The sequence below is a fragment of the Gekko japonicus genome, unplaced genomic scaffold (assembly GCF_001447785.1).
Source record: "Gekko japonicus isolate JY-2015 unplaced genomic scaffold, Gekko_japonicus_V1.1 scaffold494, whole genome shotgun sequence".
Classification (NCBI taxonomy): domain Eukaryota; kingdom Metazoa; phylum Chordata; class Lepidosauria; order Squamata; family Gekkonidae; genus Gekko; species Gekko japonicus.
In genome coordinates this window covers 352,724-368,804 of record NW_015171518.1, presented here as the reverse complement: position 1 = coordinate 368,804, position 16,081 = coordinate 352,724, and the positions used below count along the sequence as shown (strand labels likewise).

General features: G+C 42.3%; 1 protein-coding gene across 1 annotated transcript in view; it reads left to right on the top strand.

The window, feature by feature from the left end:
- TTLL7 (tubulin tyrosine ligase like 7) overlaps positions 1 to 16,081 on the top strand; it is a 67,791-nt gene that overhangs the window by 9,912 nt on the left and 41,798 nt on the right. The window contains exons 5-11 of the mRNA XM_015419389.1: positions 4,176 to 4,334; positions 5,810 to 6,026; positions 8,263 to 8,427; positions 9,121 to 9,279; positions 13,641 to 13,735; positions 14,756 to 14,903; positions 15,004 to 15,077. Coding sequence (XP_015274875.1) covers positions 4,176 to 4,334; positions 5,810 to 6,026; positions 8,263 to 8,427; positions 9,121 to 9,279; positions 13,641 to 13,735; positions 14,756 to 14,903; positions 15,004 to 15,077 — 1,017 coding nt within the window. The remainder of the gene's footprint in view (positions 1 to 4,175; positions 4,335 to 5,809; positions 6,027 to 8,262; positions 8,428 to 9,120; positions 9,280 to 13,640; positions 13,736 to 14,755; positions 14,904 to 15,003; positions 15,078 to 16,081) is intronic.

Sequence of the window (16,081 nt, the reverse complement as noted above, 5' to 3'; positions counted from 1 at the left end):
GAAAGAGTAGAGAGGGCCGAGTGGAAAGCTGCTCGGCCCTCGGTGCCGGGATGGGGGGGAGGAAGAGCAGCGAGGAGCCGGGGGGGGAGGCAATGGGAGGGAGATCAAGGGGGGGTGGAGGAGACAGGGGGAACCGGCAGGATGGGGGGGTACTTACCTCCTCCTGCTGCTTCCTCCTCTGCCTCCCCCCCAGCGAGTATCGCGGGTCCGCCCCTTGTGCTTATCTAATTCCCTTTTGAAGCCGTCCATGCTTGTAGCCGCCACCACCTCTTGTGGCAGTGAATTCCAAGTGTTAATCACTCTTTGGGTGAAGAAGTACTTCCTCCTATCCGTTCTAACCCGACCGCTCAGCAATTTCATGGAGTGCCCACAAGTTCTTGTATTGTGAGAAAGGGAGAAAAGTACCTCTTTCTCTACCTGCTCTTTCCCATGCATAATCTTATAAACCTCAATCATGTCACCCCTCAGTCGTCTTTTCTCGAAGCTAAAGAGCTCTAAGCGCTTTAACCTTTCCTCATAGGGAAAGTATTCCAACCCTTTTATCATTCGAGTTGCCCTTTTCTGCACTTTTTCCAAAGCTATAATAAATCCCCACTCCTCCACATGCAGCCAGCTGGGTGACCTTGGTTCAGTCACAGTTCTCTCAAAGCTGTTCTCTCAAGGACAGTTCTCTCACTCAGCCCCACCTACATCATAGGGTGTCTGTTGTGGTGAGAGGAAGGGAAGGAGACTGTAAACCGCTCTGAGACTTCGAGTGAAGTCATCGTCGTTGTCGTCTTCTCCTTCTCCTCAGGATTCAGTGGAGGGAAGTACCCCTGTGCCAAAAGGCACGTGCTTCGGGAATCTGTAAAATAAAACCCTGTTGTCCATTCAGTTTGAAACATAGGGGGTCTCTAGATTGGAGGAAGCACTGTGTTCTGCATAAATTTGGTGCCACTTTGTTTTTTAAAAAAACCCTATCCCAGACTTTCAAATGGGCACCTCATTGAAAACAATGGTGCCAAAATTTCAAAACCCGAAACAAAAATAAAACACAAGGATTTGAATCCCGAACCGGTAATGTCCTACCTGGAAACCAGCAATCATGGTAAAGGTCCCCCCCCCATCCCAGATAAGAAATTATAACTGATTTGTTCTCGGTGCACACCCTTAGTCACAACACCAAAAGAAGAAGAAGAAGAGATTGGATTTATACCCCGCCCTTCACTTGGAGTCTCAGAGTGGCTTACAAACTCCTTTCCCTTCCCCTCCCCACAACAGACACCCTGTGAGGTGGGTGGGGCTGAGAGAACTCTGACACAAACTGCTCTTTTTCAAGGACAGCTGTGCCAGAGCTTGTGACTGACCCAAGGTCACATCAGCAGGTGCAAGTGGAGGAGTGGGGAATCAAACCCAGTTCTCCCAGATTAGAGTCCGCACACTTAACTACTACACCAAAAGCAGTCAGCCATCACTAACTGAGGTTTGTTTCTTTCCCAGTAACTGGAGTTCTTTGCTAAGATAAAACCATTACGCCTGCTCATGGATTTCATGGCTAACCAGAGTTAGAATAAGGGTGTCAGTCTTGGTGTGGGGAGGAAGGGGGAAGCATATTACCCTTGTAATTAACCAGGTTCATGCGCATCATGAACAAACTCTGATTGTTTTTGACATCTGCATGCAGCTTTCATTTTAAGGATTACTGAGCAAGACATTGCTGAGACACAGGGTGGATTACAGAATGACAAACCATGTAATAAAGACCTGCATCAGATATTTTATTTACTGTACTTCATTTATGCCCCTTTTATTCTTCTCCATTCTAGACTCACACCAATCCTGTGAGGAAGGTTAGACTGAATGTGTGTGTGATTAATTCAAGGTCACCCAGCAGGCTTCCGTGGCAGAGTGGAGATTCAAACCTGGGTCTCCCGGACCCTAGTCTAGCACTTTAACCACTACACCATGCTGGTGTACTGCATGCAGTCTTGCATACAATAAACACTACAATAAAGCTAGATTACACAATTGAGAATGGTGAAATAAGTGTAGTATATACACAGACAAAACTACAACACCATTCTCTTTACAAAAGCATTCTCTTAACACTTGGTCTGTGAGAGTCATCTTCTCTGAAATGTGAAACAAATGTGGGTGTAGTATAATCTCTTAGTGTACTTTGGTACATACTAATTTGAGCACATTCACGATTTAGGCACATGAGCCTAAGAGTCTCCCAGGATTTTTCCTATTATAAGGTTTGTGTTTGTGTGTACTGTGGGTATGTATAGTGCCTTAATTCCAATATACCAAATGCAGTGTAGCTATTTTTGGGCTACAGGATTCTTGAACACAGTAAAAAACTACAATGACTATTGTACTTTCTGAAGTTTCTGTTAAATAGTAAGCTAGTGGGTTTTGTAACAGGCTATCTATTGTACCAAGAGCATGATGTTCTTGGAACCAATCCTGCCTCTGCAGATGCAACTTCTGTAACCAAAATGAACATTTAGAAGCAGTAGGAGTTCTATATACCATTGTAGTTAATAATGTTTCTCTATATGAACATTTATTTTAATGCCCCAAATACTGGGTGCATAAGGGAGCTGGATTACACCTGACAGTTTCAATGAATTGAATGAATGATAAACATATTTGTAGGATTTGTCCCACACCCCCGAAAGGATAAAAAAACCCCAGTGGAAATGGGTTAACAATATGATAGTACATGTGAAAATTCTGTTCCTTATGGTTCCCATGGGAAAAAAGTGTTTATACTAAACATGTTGTATTGAAGGTTTCAGATGAGTCTGCAGATGCAGATATTAATACAAAACATTTATCCACATTTTCCTCTTGCTTTGTGGTAGTTCTGTTATTGTGTGAGATATGTGCTCTTTATGTACATTAATTGTTTGTGCCCCCTCACCCAGATTGCCCAAAGGTTTAGGCTGGGGTGTCATCAATATGCAGATGACACCCAGCTCTATTTGATGTTGGGCGGCTAGTCGAACTCCAACCCAGAAGATCTGCACCAGGCTTTACAAGCCGTGGCTGGGTGGCTCAGTCTGAGCAGGCTGAAATTAAACCCGGCGAAGACGGAGGTCTTGTGCTTGAGTCGGACCGGATCGGGGTTGGGGTTCCCGCTTCCAACCTTCGACGGGGCACCTTTGGTGCCAGCTTTGGAGGTTAGGAGTCTGGGAGTGCTCCTGGACCCCACCTTAACGATGGAGGCCCAGGTGGCAGCCACTGCCAGATCGGCCTTTTATCATCTTCGGCTGGTAAGGCAGTTGGTTCCTTTCCTTGACTGCAATGACCTAGCTATCCATGCGACGGTCTCCTCGAGGCTAGACTACTGTAACGCTCTCTACATGGGGCTGCCTTTGTCGCAAATCCGGAAGCTGCAGCTGGTGCAGAATGCTGCAGCCAGGCTGTTGGTGGGCGCCCCTAGGTGGGAGCACATTCGACCTGTACTGAAAGTGCTGCACTGGCTGCCTATAGCATACCAGATTCGCTTCAAAGTGCTGGTGCTTACCTTTATAGCCCTACATGGCCAGGGTCCGACATACCTGAGGGACTGCATTTCCCCACATATGCCCCAAAGAGCATTTCGGTCTGGGTCACAACACTGGTTGGTGACCCCGGGCCCCAAGGAGGCCAGGCTTGCGGCAATGAGGGCCAGGTCCTTTTCAGTGGTGGCTCCTATCTGGTGGAATGAGCTCCCGGAGATCGGGGCCCTGCGGGACCTTTTGCAGTTCCGCAGGGCCTGTAAGACGGAGCTCTTCTGCCAGGCTTTCGAGTAGGAGCCGCCACTGCCACTACCACCACCGCTCCACTATAGAACGATACCGCCGGAGGGCTAGCCCTCCCCTTCTGGTATGCAAGACATTTGGGATCTTTCTACCCTTTCATCCTGATTAAATTGAATTTTAACTGTTTTACCTATTTTATATTGTATGCACTTTGTGCCTTGTTGTAAGCCGCCCTGAGCCCGCTTGCGGGGAGGGCAGGGTATAAATATAAATAAATAAATAAATAAATATTATATTGACTTTGGTGTACACCCTTTTCAAGGTAATGGCACTGGCTCCTATGGGGCATTCAGAGGATCAGTGTGATCGTGTTCAACATTGAAACAGAGCAGGATTTAATGTAAAGAAGAAAAATATTATATTCGTGCTTCTCTTGTTTTTCAGAATGATCAAATCTCAGCCTCAGGAATATAGCTTTATTCCCCGGACATGGATCTTCCCAGCAGAATATACACAATTCCAAAACTATGTAAAAGAACTCAAGAGAAAGCGCAGACAGAAAACCTTCATAGTCAAGCCAGCAAATGGTGCCATGGGGCATGGGTATGTGCAACATTAAAAAAGACTATTTTTGTGTTAATTAGTCTTGTGTTTATGTTTTTATTTTCTTTTTATAACTGTCACTTTGTGTATAGTGTTTTTCTGTTGAAAGGCAACCAACAAAGTACCATATGCTGTTCATATAATGTAAAAGGCTTAGGAAAAACTCATCTCCAAATAGTGGACTGGTTTGGTTTTATCTCGCGCGAATAGCGTTATATCTTAGACCTTGTTAATTTGTTAAAGTTTTATCTTATTTGTCCATTTATGCTCCACTTTTCTCTCCACTGGGGAGCCAAAGTGTCTCACAATATTCTCCCCTTCTTCATTTTATCCTCACTTCAACTCCATGACTTAGGTTAGACTGAGAGTATATGACTGGTCCAGGGTCACCCAGCAAGCTTCCATGGCAGTGTGGGCATTTGAACTAAGGTTGCCAGTCCCCTCCTGGCAACTGGTGGGGGATGAGGGGACTTCCCAGGAGAAAGAGGAAGGCCTGGGCCACATCACCAGCATCACACAGAAGTGATGTCATCACACTGCAATGTCACTCTGGTATTTAAAACTCTGTGGTAAAAATGGCTTCTACCATAGAGTTTTTGCCCAAATACCAGAGCATCGCCCACATGTCACTGGCATGATGGTGTCGCTTCCTGTGCAATGTAGCCTGGGCCTTCCTCTTTCTCCTGGTAAGTCCCCCCACTGGCCAGCTGATCGACAGTGGGGGAGGGGCCAGGGGTGGGGGACCCTGCCTTCGCTGGAGGGGCTAGCAACCCTAATTTGAACCTAGGTCTCCCAGATCCTAATCTGACACTCTTAACCACTGCACCATGTTGGCCATATCTTATTAAGAATATATAACATAGTTAATATAATTTACAAAAAGTTTATAAATAATAAAAAATTTTTTGCTGAAATATAATGGTGAAGTCATTGTTCATTTCATTAAGGAAAGCCTTAAGAGGTGTATAGGCAGCATTGGTTTGGGTAAATATGAAAACATAATTAATGGTTTTGGCAGCAGAGCAGCTGGATATGTTAGAGAAAACAGTGTGAGCTAAAAGTGTCCGTAAGGGCCTATGTTGGTGAAAGTGCAGTTCACTGCACAGGGGTCATGATAGTTAATATGTTACATGGTCTAGTAGGCAGCCCCCAATGGGGCAAATAATGGTCTTTAGGACTATTCAGACTCTGAAAAACAATGTGGAGGAGTAGGAACCTCTCTCCTTCAGGTCTCTGTGCTGCATCTAAATGGAGTTGCCATTAAGAACTTGCAGCCATAGTCGCTATAGCAAACATGTGCAGAAAGTAACATGGAGTTTGGTCTTGAAGCGAATTGCAAATGTAAACATCTGCATTGACAAGGTCCTGGTGAAATGGCTAGTTAGAACTGAAAATATATTTCCAAAGGGGTAGCTCAAGTTTCAGTTTTAATTTACTTTTTGTGGTGGTGTGTCTTTCCCCCCCCTTCAAACCAGGATCTCTCTTATAAGAAATGGAGAAAAGCTGCATTCTCAAGAACACCTGATAGTCCAGGAATACCTTGAAAAGCCCTTTCTTATCGAAGGTTACAAGTTTGATTTAAGAGTGTACATTTTGGTAACCTCCTGTGATCCATTAAAAATATTTTTATATCATGATGGACTAGTGAGAATGGGTACAGAGAAGTATCATACTCCAAGTGACTCAAATCTGGTAAGTGAGTGTCTGTTTCAAACGAAATGCTGCATAGCACAGCACTGAATTTCTTAGTAACTAGTGAGTCTTTTTAATGGTAGGGAAGTAAAATGAGCCTCTCTGTCTCAAGGTAAATTGCTTTGGCTTGGCTACCGTCTGCCTTTGTATTTGAGTCCTGTTGAATTGAGGTAAAAGGTATGAAGCTTTGTGCAAAAATAACTGTAAGCAATTGTAGTTCCAGTTGTCTCCAGCTCTAGTTGTATTCTAGTTTTCCCTTCTCCCTATTCTAGTTTCCCCTTTGCCCTGTATTGAAGCCTGTGATGCATGTCAACAGCTATAACCTTCTCTTGATGTGGTTCAGATTAATAATAATAAAAAACCACATTTTTAAAGATGGCCCATATAAGGAGTGGACCTCTAAATATGCAATTCAGATGTACAGACTCACCTCCATCAGCTGCTTTCTAGAATCCCATAAAAACAGAATACAATATACAGATCTGTTTCCATTTTTGTATGCTTAATCCATGGAATCATGTTACATGAATAAATGAATGAAACTAAGTGGTTCCAACCACAAACCAGTGACATTAAAATGATTTTAATGAGTGAGATCATACTTGTGGGCTGGAACTTCTCCATATCCGATGTTTAAGCCTAAAAATGTTGTTCATGACTTAGGGCTGGTTGACATGTTGAAGTCCTCATGGCTGCTGTGCAGACCTTTGATCACGCATGTGCTGGTAGGTCCATGGTGGGCTTAATTCCCAAGCACCACAGAAACCCAGTTGAGAGCAGGACCATGGTGCTTGGAGATAAGTGACTTAAGCATCTCCCGCTGCACCATTTTCCTGACCTGAAATGGTTCCAAGGAGTTGCTTTTTGCCCTGTTGAAAAAGTATACATACAGCCATGAGAATATAAGTATGTTTCTCCTCCTGACTAATAGCAGCCCCTGAGCCCATTTCTAACTGAGAAATGGTGCAGGGCAGGGATGTGCACTCGGTATATATCGAGCCAGATAAATACTCCCAAAATACCATATCAGTATTTTTCAGGTATTTATTCAGCCGAATACAGATCAGAGATCTACCAAAGAATACAGATCAGAGGCTACCAAAGTAGCTGCACCCAAATAAAAGCCAATATTATTCAGCTAGAAGGCATTTAAAGAGACCATGGTTTCTTTAAATGCCTTCTGAGTTTGGCACAACTTGGTGAGTGAACTCAGAAAGCATTTAAAATTTAAATCTCTTCTTCATTATACCCTATGGGGACAGTTCCATAGGGTATAATGGAGCCTAATAAATTCAGGTTTCCCAAATATTTATCCAAATCCCAATACAAAACCAATATTGGTATTCGGGAATATTTAGGAATACCAGTATTTTTCAGGTCCAATAGACCCGAATTGGAAAAAAAATGAAATTTTTTTGCATACCCCTAGTGCAGGGGGAATATTTAAGCACTCTCTCTTCGCACACTGTGCTCCTGATTTCAATGAGGCTTATGCACTTGTGGGAATTAAGTAGACTAGGTGGATCTTCAACATGAGCCAGGACAGGCAATTTTTATATTGTTAGATTACAAAAGGTATATGTGTTCTGGACAGCTCATGCACCTGCAAAACAAACATACAGATTATTCTAATCTCTGTTTTATAAACAAAGAATTTATGCAGATAAATATTGGCTTTCCCATGCACTAGGGAGATGAGATTTTCATTTCTGCTGCAAATTAGCAAAAAATATACATTGTTTGAATTTGCCAGACGTTCTTTGGGGGGGGGGAAAGAAGAAAAAGACAGAAAGTATGGGTATAAAAACTTCTGCAATTATGAAATTTAACCACTCTGTTTTGTTTGCTATGCGCACACATCTTTGGTGCAATATGTGTTACAACAATGTATATATATCTTAATCTGGCAAGATACTTACTTGAAGCAGACAGCTGGGCTCCGTTCATGTGAGTTTGACTTCCAGTATATTAACCTTTGCTGGATTAGGGCAAGAATGCTGTTTGCATTATTCTTCTCTCATCTACCCATAGGTTTTTGCTGTTGATATCCTTGATAATGGACTATTAAATAAATTACTGTTTAGTAGCCATGAAGTAAAAATGATGAAGTATAGAGATCTGGTCTGTTTTGTTGGTGCTGCTCAAATGTTCCCCTGCCTTCAATTTTAGAATGTCACCTAAAAATTTCTCTCCATTTTCTATTGATTACGGCCTCTTTTCTGTCTCTTATGTTTAGAGCCAGCTGTATATGCACTTGACCAATTACTCTGTAAATAAGCATAATGAACGTTTTGATCGGGATGAAACTGAAGACAAAGGCAGTAAGCGCTCTATAAAGTGGTTTACTGAGTTTCTACAAACAAATCAACTTGATGTTTCCAAATTCTGGAATGATATTTCAGTAAGAGACAACTAATACAAAATAGCCGTGTTTATTTGTATGTTAGCATATTGAAAGTACCCTTCTCCTCTCAACTTGATCTGGAAACTAATCCGGGTTTTCATGCCAAAGCATGTGAGTTCTTAAATTTGCTAGACTTTATGCAGGGCAAACCTCATGCTGCTTTATATTTTCATTTATTTATTCATAATATCCCACCTTTCTCCCCAGCCAGGGACCGAAAGTGGCTTAAATCTTCCCTTCCTCACAACAACCCTGTGAGGTTGCTTAGGCTGAGTGCATGTGACTAGTCCAAGGTCACCCAACAAGCTTCTGTGACAGAGTGGGGATTCAGGCCTGGGTCTCCCAGATCCTACACTACACTGGTGTTTTGTCATGAACACAGGAAGTTCTGTCATGCTTTGGGGGAATTAATTATTTCATGTCTTGAAGGTGGGAAATGGACCCAGCATCGGATTGTTCCAGGCAACTCATAAATGCCCTGAGCAAAATAACACTTTGTTGGCAGTCAGTAAAACTTGAAATTACTTTTTAGGCTGTTGTGATTTAGAATGAAATCAGCTGTTTGTTAGATTTTCTAAATTCAGTTGGATCAGTCCAGTTTCTACACTTGACTGTTACTTTCTGTGATCTCAAAAATAAAGGTGTCATTCTGTTATCCTTGCTGTTCTGCGTACCCCTCCCCCTCCCCAGGAACTGGTGGTGAAGACACTCATAGTAGCAGAGCCACATGTCCTTCACGCTTACCGAATGTGTAGACCAGGACAGTCTCCAGGAAGTGACAGTGTTTGCTTTGAAGTTCTGGGGTTTGATATTCTGTTGGATAGAAAACTCAAGCCATGGCTCTTAGAGGTAAGTTGTTTTAAAAATAAATTTGAAAACCATGAAAGGAACATTAAGTAAAATGAATATTCAGACTGTGTAATAGAGTGAAGGGGGAAATTCAGAGGTTGTTCAGAACTGGATAATATTTGGATCCAATAGCTCGTTCATATGCTTTACAAAGGCTGAAAGAATGCTAGATAGAACCTCAGTTTTCAGAGGCAGTGTACTTCTGAAAGCCTGTTTGTACATTAGCAACTGTGGGGGAGCCCTGTTACCCTCTTGCCTTTTGGGGGGTTACCCAGAATTATTCAGCATTTGCAAACCCTCAGCAACATGTATTTGGTGCAGTTTGACCCTGAAAGATGGGCTTGCCATGAGTTCTTCTAGTGAACTGATTATTTGAACTAGGAGCTTCATGTTCACCTTCTATAATGCTCATAAAACAGCCAAACTTAAATGACATATGATAAATCAAACTGTGAAAGGACCATGGCCTACTGGCATTCGTAGCTGCCCTGTTGTCCACCACTGTGTGGTGCTGTTCCCTCTGATGTTTGATTTTTAGCAGACCACAAAGCAAAGGGGATTTTTAATTTAGCCATTCTTAGAGGCTTTTATAGAATTCCAAGCAATGTCCTAATTTGGCATGTTTCTATTTTATGTCATCTGTGGTCTGTTCTTTCTCAGAAGAGATCAGAGTAGTTTGTCCTGTGAGGCAGAATGGATTAAGGGGTAGTGATTTAAGGGCACCTCATGAGCTCCTCAGTGTACTAGGGATTTAAATCGATCTCCAAGGCTTGTACTATGATAACTTTTAGACATTAAGGAGGGGATGCTCTCAGATTAGTGTGGAGCTCAGGACCATTTCTAAAGTAGTTTGGAATTAGGTGTAGGGACTGTAGTGCTCTGTGTGTGCAATCCTGCGCTTGCTCATAGGGAAACAGCAAGTAGTTGGAAGTTGTCTCTCTCTTAGCGGGTATGAAAAATGCTCTATGGTGCAGAATAATAGTTAGCTGCCATTTTAGTGTTGCATAACTTAAAAACAAAGCAGAAACACCACCCTCTTCTCCTGACTTACACTTGTAGAAGAAGAAGAGTTGGTTTTATATCCTGCTCTTCACTACCCAGAGGAATCTTGGAGCGGCTTACAATCGCCTTCCCTTCCTCTCCCCACAACAGACACCCTTGTGTGGTAGGTGGGGCTGAGAGAGTTCTGAGAGAACCTTGACTCTGACCCAAGATCACCCAGCTGAATTCATGTGGAGGAGTAGGGAATCAAACCCAGTTCTCCAATTTAGAGTCTTCCGCTCTTAACCACTATATCAAGCTGGCACTACACTTGTGTGACCAATTGTTTCTGAAACTACAAGCACAAGAGCCCTCACATTTCTAATAGGCTGGTATCTAATTTTAAATTAGCCCCCATTGCACCATCTAGTGGAAAGAAGTTGAAAGTTCTTATTTTAAACTGAGAAGTCTGTTCTGGTCAGACTTGTTTCTCCTATGTAGTTTTTAGATGAGAAAACCATCACTTTCTGTTGAGTACATTAATAGATACATTTGTGCATAGAGATATACATTTTCTGTGGGTGTCTGTTGAATAGATCTGAAGACACATCTGCATAGCAATCCTTGCCTTTTCCAGACAGTCATCGCCTGCCAAATACTGTCAAATTCCAAGCAATTTTAAAAAGGGCTGGGGTGGTACTGAACTTTGCATCAGATGGTAGAAGTAGCTGTTTGAAATATTGATTTATGAGGGAAATCACGTTTCCTTAAGTCATGAATGGCCAGTACGGGACTGGGTTGGAGAGACAGTTGGTTCAGAATCCTAGTGTGGATGAAGAACTAGAGGAAGCTAAAAGTAATGATGAGTCAGGACAGGAGGTTGTAAGTAGGTAGGGGAGAGTCCATGGGATGTCCTGGAGAGGATGGCCAGAGAAGGAAAAGGAAAAGAAACTCCAAATGAAGCTGAATGAGAAGCAGAAACATTCGATTGGAAATATGAGAGGAACAAGTGTAAGTTAACACATCTTGGGTTGAGGAAACCGAATTCCAGCAATTCAAGGAGCAGTAGACTTTGTCCTGCAAAGGCAACAAGAGACTTGGAATTAGGGGTGAGCATTCAGCATAAACTGAGTCGGAAAAATAACCATGAAATACCTCACTGGTATTTCTTGGGTATTTTTTTAGCTGATTTTAAATTGGGGCTACATTTCAGCTATCCAAAATGGACAAGGGACTACCAGAGAGCCGAACTTAAAGGGCATTTAAAAGGATTGCGGTCCTTTTAAATCCCTTCTCCAAGCCACACAATCTCGAGTGAACTCTGAAGACGTTTAAAGGGCTTGCAGTCCCTTTAAATGCCTTCTGGGTGAACTTACTACTTGGAGGTGTTTAAAGGGACCGTGATCCCTTTAAATGCCTTTCCCTCCTCCATTGGAAACAATGGAGGATGGGGGCAGCTTCTGCTGGGGCCCATAGAATTGGACCCCCTGGTCCAATCTTTTTAAAACGGGTTTTTGAGGAGAGGCACCAGCAGCTATGCTGCAAATTCGGTGCCTCTACCTGAAAAAATAGGCCCCCTAGAGCCCTAGATACCCCTGGATCGATTCTCCATTATAGTCTATGGGAACCATTTACTATAATGGTCCCCATGGGGTATAACAGAGTTGGAAAAATTTGGCAATCCTGAATATTTCCAAATCCAAATGCCATACTGGTACTGAGATTTGGGAATATTGGGTAATACCGGAGTTTTTTTGCACACCCCTACTTGGAAGTCAATGAACCTTAGCCAATTTGGAGTGGAGTAGCTTAGCTCTTGTTACAGGATAGTACCCAGGAAAGAGAAGCTGCCCAGAAGGTTGTGTGCTTTGAGTTCACACCCTGGTGCCTGTACATTAGACAGTAGAAGAAATCATATAAAATTAATCTATCACTTTCTGACAAGAGGACCAAACTAAGCATAATGGAAAGAATATGTAATCCAGTCTCCTCTGTTTTTTAACTGTGAATATTGGCAAATCTGATTGGAGTGCTTGATGGATTTCCCCCCCCTTGCACCCTTTACATTGAGAAAATGGTGTCTCAGAAAGTGCTAAACTCTCCCAATGCAATGGCACGAATCCAACTTCTCTCACTTCCAATGATTATTTATCATACCTTGCTTTTCTCCCATCATGGAACTCAAAGCAGTGTCCCTAGGGTTCCTGAGTGATCTTCCATCCAGGTACCACCCAGACCCAGACCTGCTTAGTTTCAGCACAGTTGCTGTATCACGTGCCATCAGACCACTGTTATCGCTGTCTTGTTTCATTTCTGGTTTGAACTCAGGCTCAGGGCTTTGGGGTAACATGAACCTAGACATTCTGGGAATATATTTTTTAAAACAATATCAGAAACTATTGTCCTTTTTTTTTTTTTTTTGTTCCTCTAGCATATATTCCTCAGTGTGGCTGGGTGACATGCTGCTGGCACTAATGAAGGAAACTGGTGTTACAGGCCTGAGCTAGGATTCAGTGGAAATCAGCTCCTTTGACCATATAAATGCCTCACAGTTTCATGGCCCACTAAATAGTGGTTATCCTCACTGGTGTTTGAACCTTCCTGTGGATCTAAACGATACTCAGTGGGTTCAGTTCACTGAGTATGGGCTCCAGCATGAACTCCATGGAAGTTCTTGAATACTCAGTTTGTTCCTAATGCAAAGTTTTATTTGTGGTTGCTTTTTATACTTTGTAGCTATTACATGAGGAAGCTGGAAAGTATAGGGGGGGCTTTCACAGAGTGCATGGACAGTATCTGGGTTTTCCTTTTAGTACTTTTTTGTAATACAAAAATTTTACTTTATAGAGGAAGTTAAATCTCCTTAAATCAACAGTTTTGTTTACAATTACTTCTTTCTTGGCAGCAAAACAATTTCTTTATGTACATTGAAAGCACACTAGCATAATAATATTTTACATAAATGTTCCTGTTTGGTTCATGCTTTATTATAGTCAGTGTGCAATCATATTTTGGATTGTTGTTATATTCATTTAGGGAGGAGAATCCACTGTCACTGGATTACCCCACATGCTCTCCTGCTGAGATACTTTATTAATATTCTAGTTATAAAAGAAAAAAATTGCAATGTGAATGCATTTGATAATGCCAGTATTTTTGGGCATTTTACATATGATCAGTAGGCAATGCACGGGTGGTTAGAATTAGCACATGGCAGAATGTGTGTACATATGGGGATACAATTGCCACTTTAGTTTCTGAAATCTGGTCCAAATATTGTGTGTGTGTGTGTGTGAGAGAGAGAGAATGTTTCCCAGCTTTTTACCCAGTGGACGAAACATTCCTGAAGCTGTGCTGTGCTGTCTTCTGGATTTCTTCAGATTAATCGAGCCCCAAGCTTTGGTACTGATCAAAAAATTGACTATGATGTGAAAAAAGGTGTTCTGCTGAATGCATTAAAGCTGCTCAATATAAGGTAAATTTATCTGACTGATTTTTTTTTGTTTCTTTAGTTATGAATAGGGAAAAACTATATTTTAATGTTTCAAAGTAATTGAAAATGCTTTGCCGAAAACAACATTTGTGTTAAACTCTTTTGACTGTTTAGGTTCTGCTCAAATACTTGCACTGCAAAGCTGTTAATGTCATTACCTTGTCAGAGAACACATTAGAAAGCAGGATAAGTCCTGGTTTAGTTAAATCCTTGGAGCTCTAGACAGCCCAAGGCCAGCCTTACTATAGAACAGTCTCTTCAGGTGGCAAATTCCAGTCAGTCAGTCATGCTGCTAATCTCTGGTTCTCAGGGTGGAACTACACAACAGAGTTTCATTTTGTGATCATTTTAGAAGACCTTTTTTCCCTTTTCTTTTTCCCTGTTAGGGGAACCCCTATGTATCCCAGGTAAGATGTGGGTTTCCCCAATAGACCAAGTAGCACCCTGCAGGGCAGTTTTAGGTCCGGAGGATGGAATGAGAGGAACGCCATGAAGCCCCTTGTCCATGCTTGATCTGGTCCTAATCGAATCTGGATACCGCACATGTGTCAATTGAGGGGAACTCACAACTCACATCTGACTTCAAAAAGGATGTGGACCCCAGACCCAACCTGGGTACTCTGTAGTGTGTGAATTCTTAATATTACATTAGGTGGGCTCCTACTCCTGCTAGCTCTTGATCATTTCATGGGATAATGGCCAGAATTTTTTTTTTCTTGGCCTGTCAAGGGCTGGTAGGAAGATGCCTGTGCTGCATTAAAATGGAAGAGGAAGAGCAGGGTGAACCAAACATAGCCTTAATTGCAGCACTTGAAGATAATATATATTATTTGGTTGGAGGACCAGTAAGTGATTGCCCCTTTTCTCCTAGTATCTCTGCAAATGTTATCATGGGATTATTCAGCAGTACATTGACATGATATAAGTGGTTATGTGAAGTGTGGATACGTTATTGTCTTCCAGACTTTAATCATGTCTGCGTAACTATAATATTCATTCCAGGACAAGTGACAAAAGGAAAAATTTGGCCCAGCAAAAAGCAGAAGCCCAGAGGAGACTTTATGGCCATGGCTCCATGAAAAGGCTGTCACCCGTGTCATCTGACTGGGAGAAACAGCGCCGCTCACTGGAAAGGAGGAGAGAGGAACTGGTATTTAAAACAAAACAGAACAAAAAATTAGGGAAAGCCCAATTTCTTTCATTTCACAAGAGATGTGTTCTATTGCTTCTTAAATGTTCTTGATTTCTAGAAAGAGAGACTTGCACAAGTACGCAGGCAGATCTCCAAAGAACAACATGAAAACAGACACATGGGAAATTACAGGTAACTATGAGTCTGCCTTTTCTGTCCAAAATAGGCCACTGATGCCCCTTCACTGTAAGCAATAATGACATTGTACTTAAATCCTGTTTGTGCACAGGTTGGTGATGAGTGATGACATTAATTAGTATAACATAGAAGTGATACTGTCAGCCAAATTGCTCTATTATTTAATAAAAGATTGGGGAATTATGATATTAATTCATGACAATAGCACAGACCAGAGGCTTTTGTCTCTGCCTGCCTGTACATTTGACAGTCAAAAGACTAGCCATTCGGTCAGCAGAAGATGCCTAAGGCAAGGGCAGGAACTTGCCCTTTCTTAGTCCTTTTTGGACTAAGCTGACAGGAGAGAAGAGTGGGGGGGGGATTGCTTGCGTGGGGAATGCTTGGCCGTGCAGCCAGCCTGAAGAATTCTTTGGCCTGAGTTTTCTCAGCCAAGATGTGGTTCTCTTAGCCTCCCAGCAAAAAGCCACTGTTTTAAACCAAGCCTGGCTTCATAGGGCACTGCTTGTGGAGGTTCAGCGGTTGTTTTGGGGTGTCTCTCTCTCGGGAAAGACCACCCCAGGTTCAGTGCTGAGAATGCTGGCAACAATACCAGCTAATTTAGGAATCAGTTTGCTTAAATGGCATGAGCCAGCCTTTTCTGCCCTGGTTTCAAACTTTGTTTCAGGGAACTTTGGGTTTACTCGACAGTTTGTTGGAAATTCCTCAGTCAGAGATTAAGTAATGGCATCCAGGCTTTCTTAACAAATAGCTTGCCTGCCACTGTTGATCAGGCCCTGTGATATACAACTGCAGTGCAGGGTTGTGTGTGTCTGAGTTACCTTGTCAGTTCATATAAGATACTGAAATTCCCAACTAGCAAAGCCAGGACTGTGTATGAGTTGGCAGTGCACCCTAAAACATGTTCAGAATCCTTAGCAGTACAAGGTGTTCTGTGATAGATGCACAGGAGTTCCTTAGCATATGAGTATTAATAGTTTTCTTATGCATAAGCATCATTG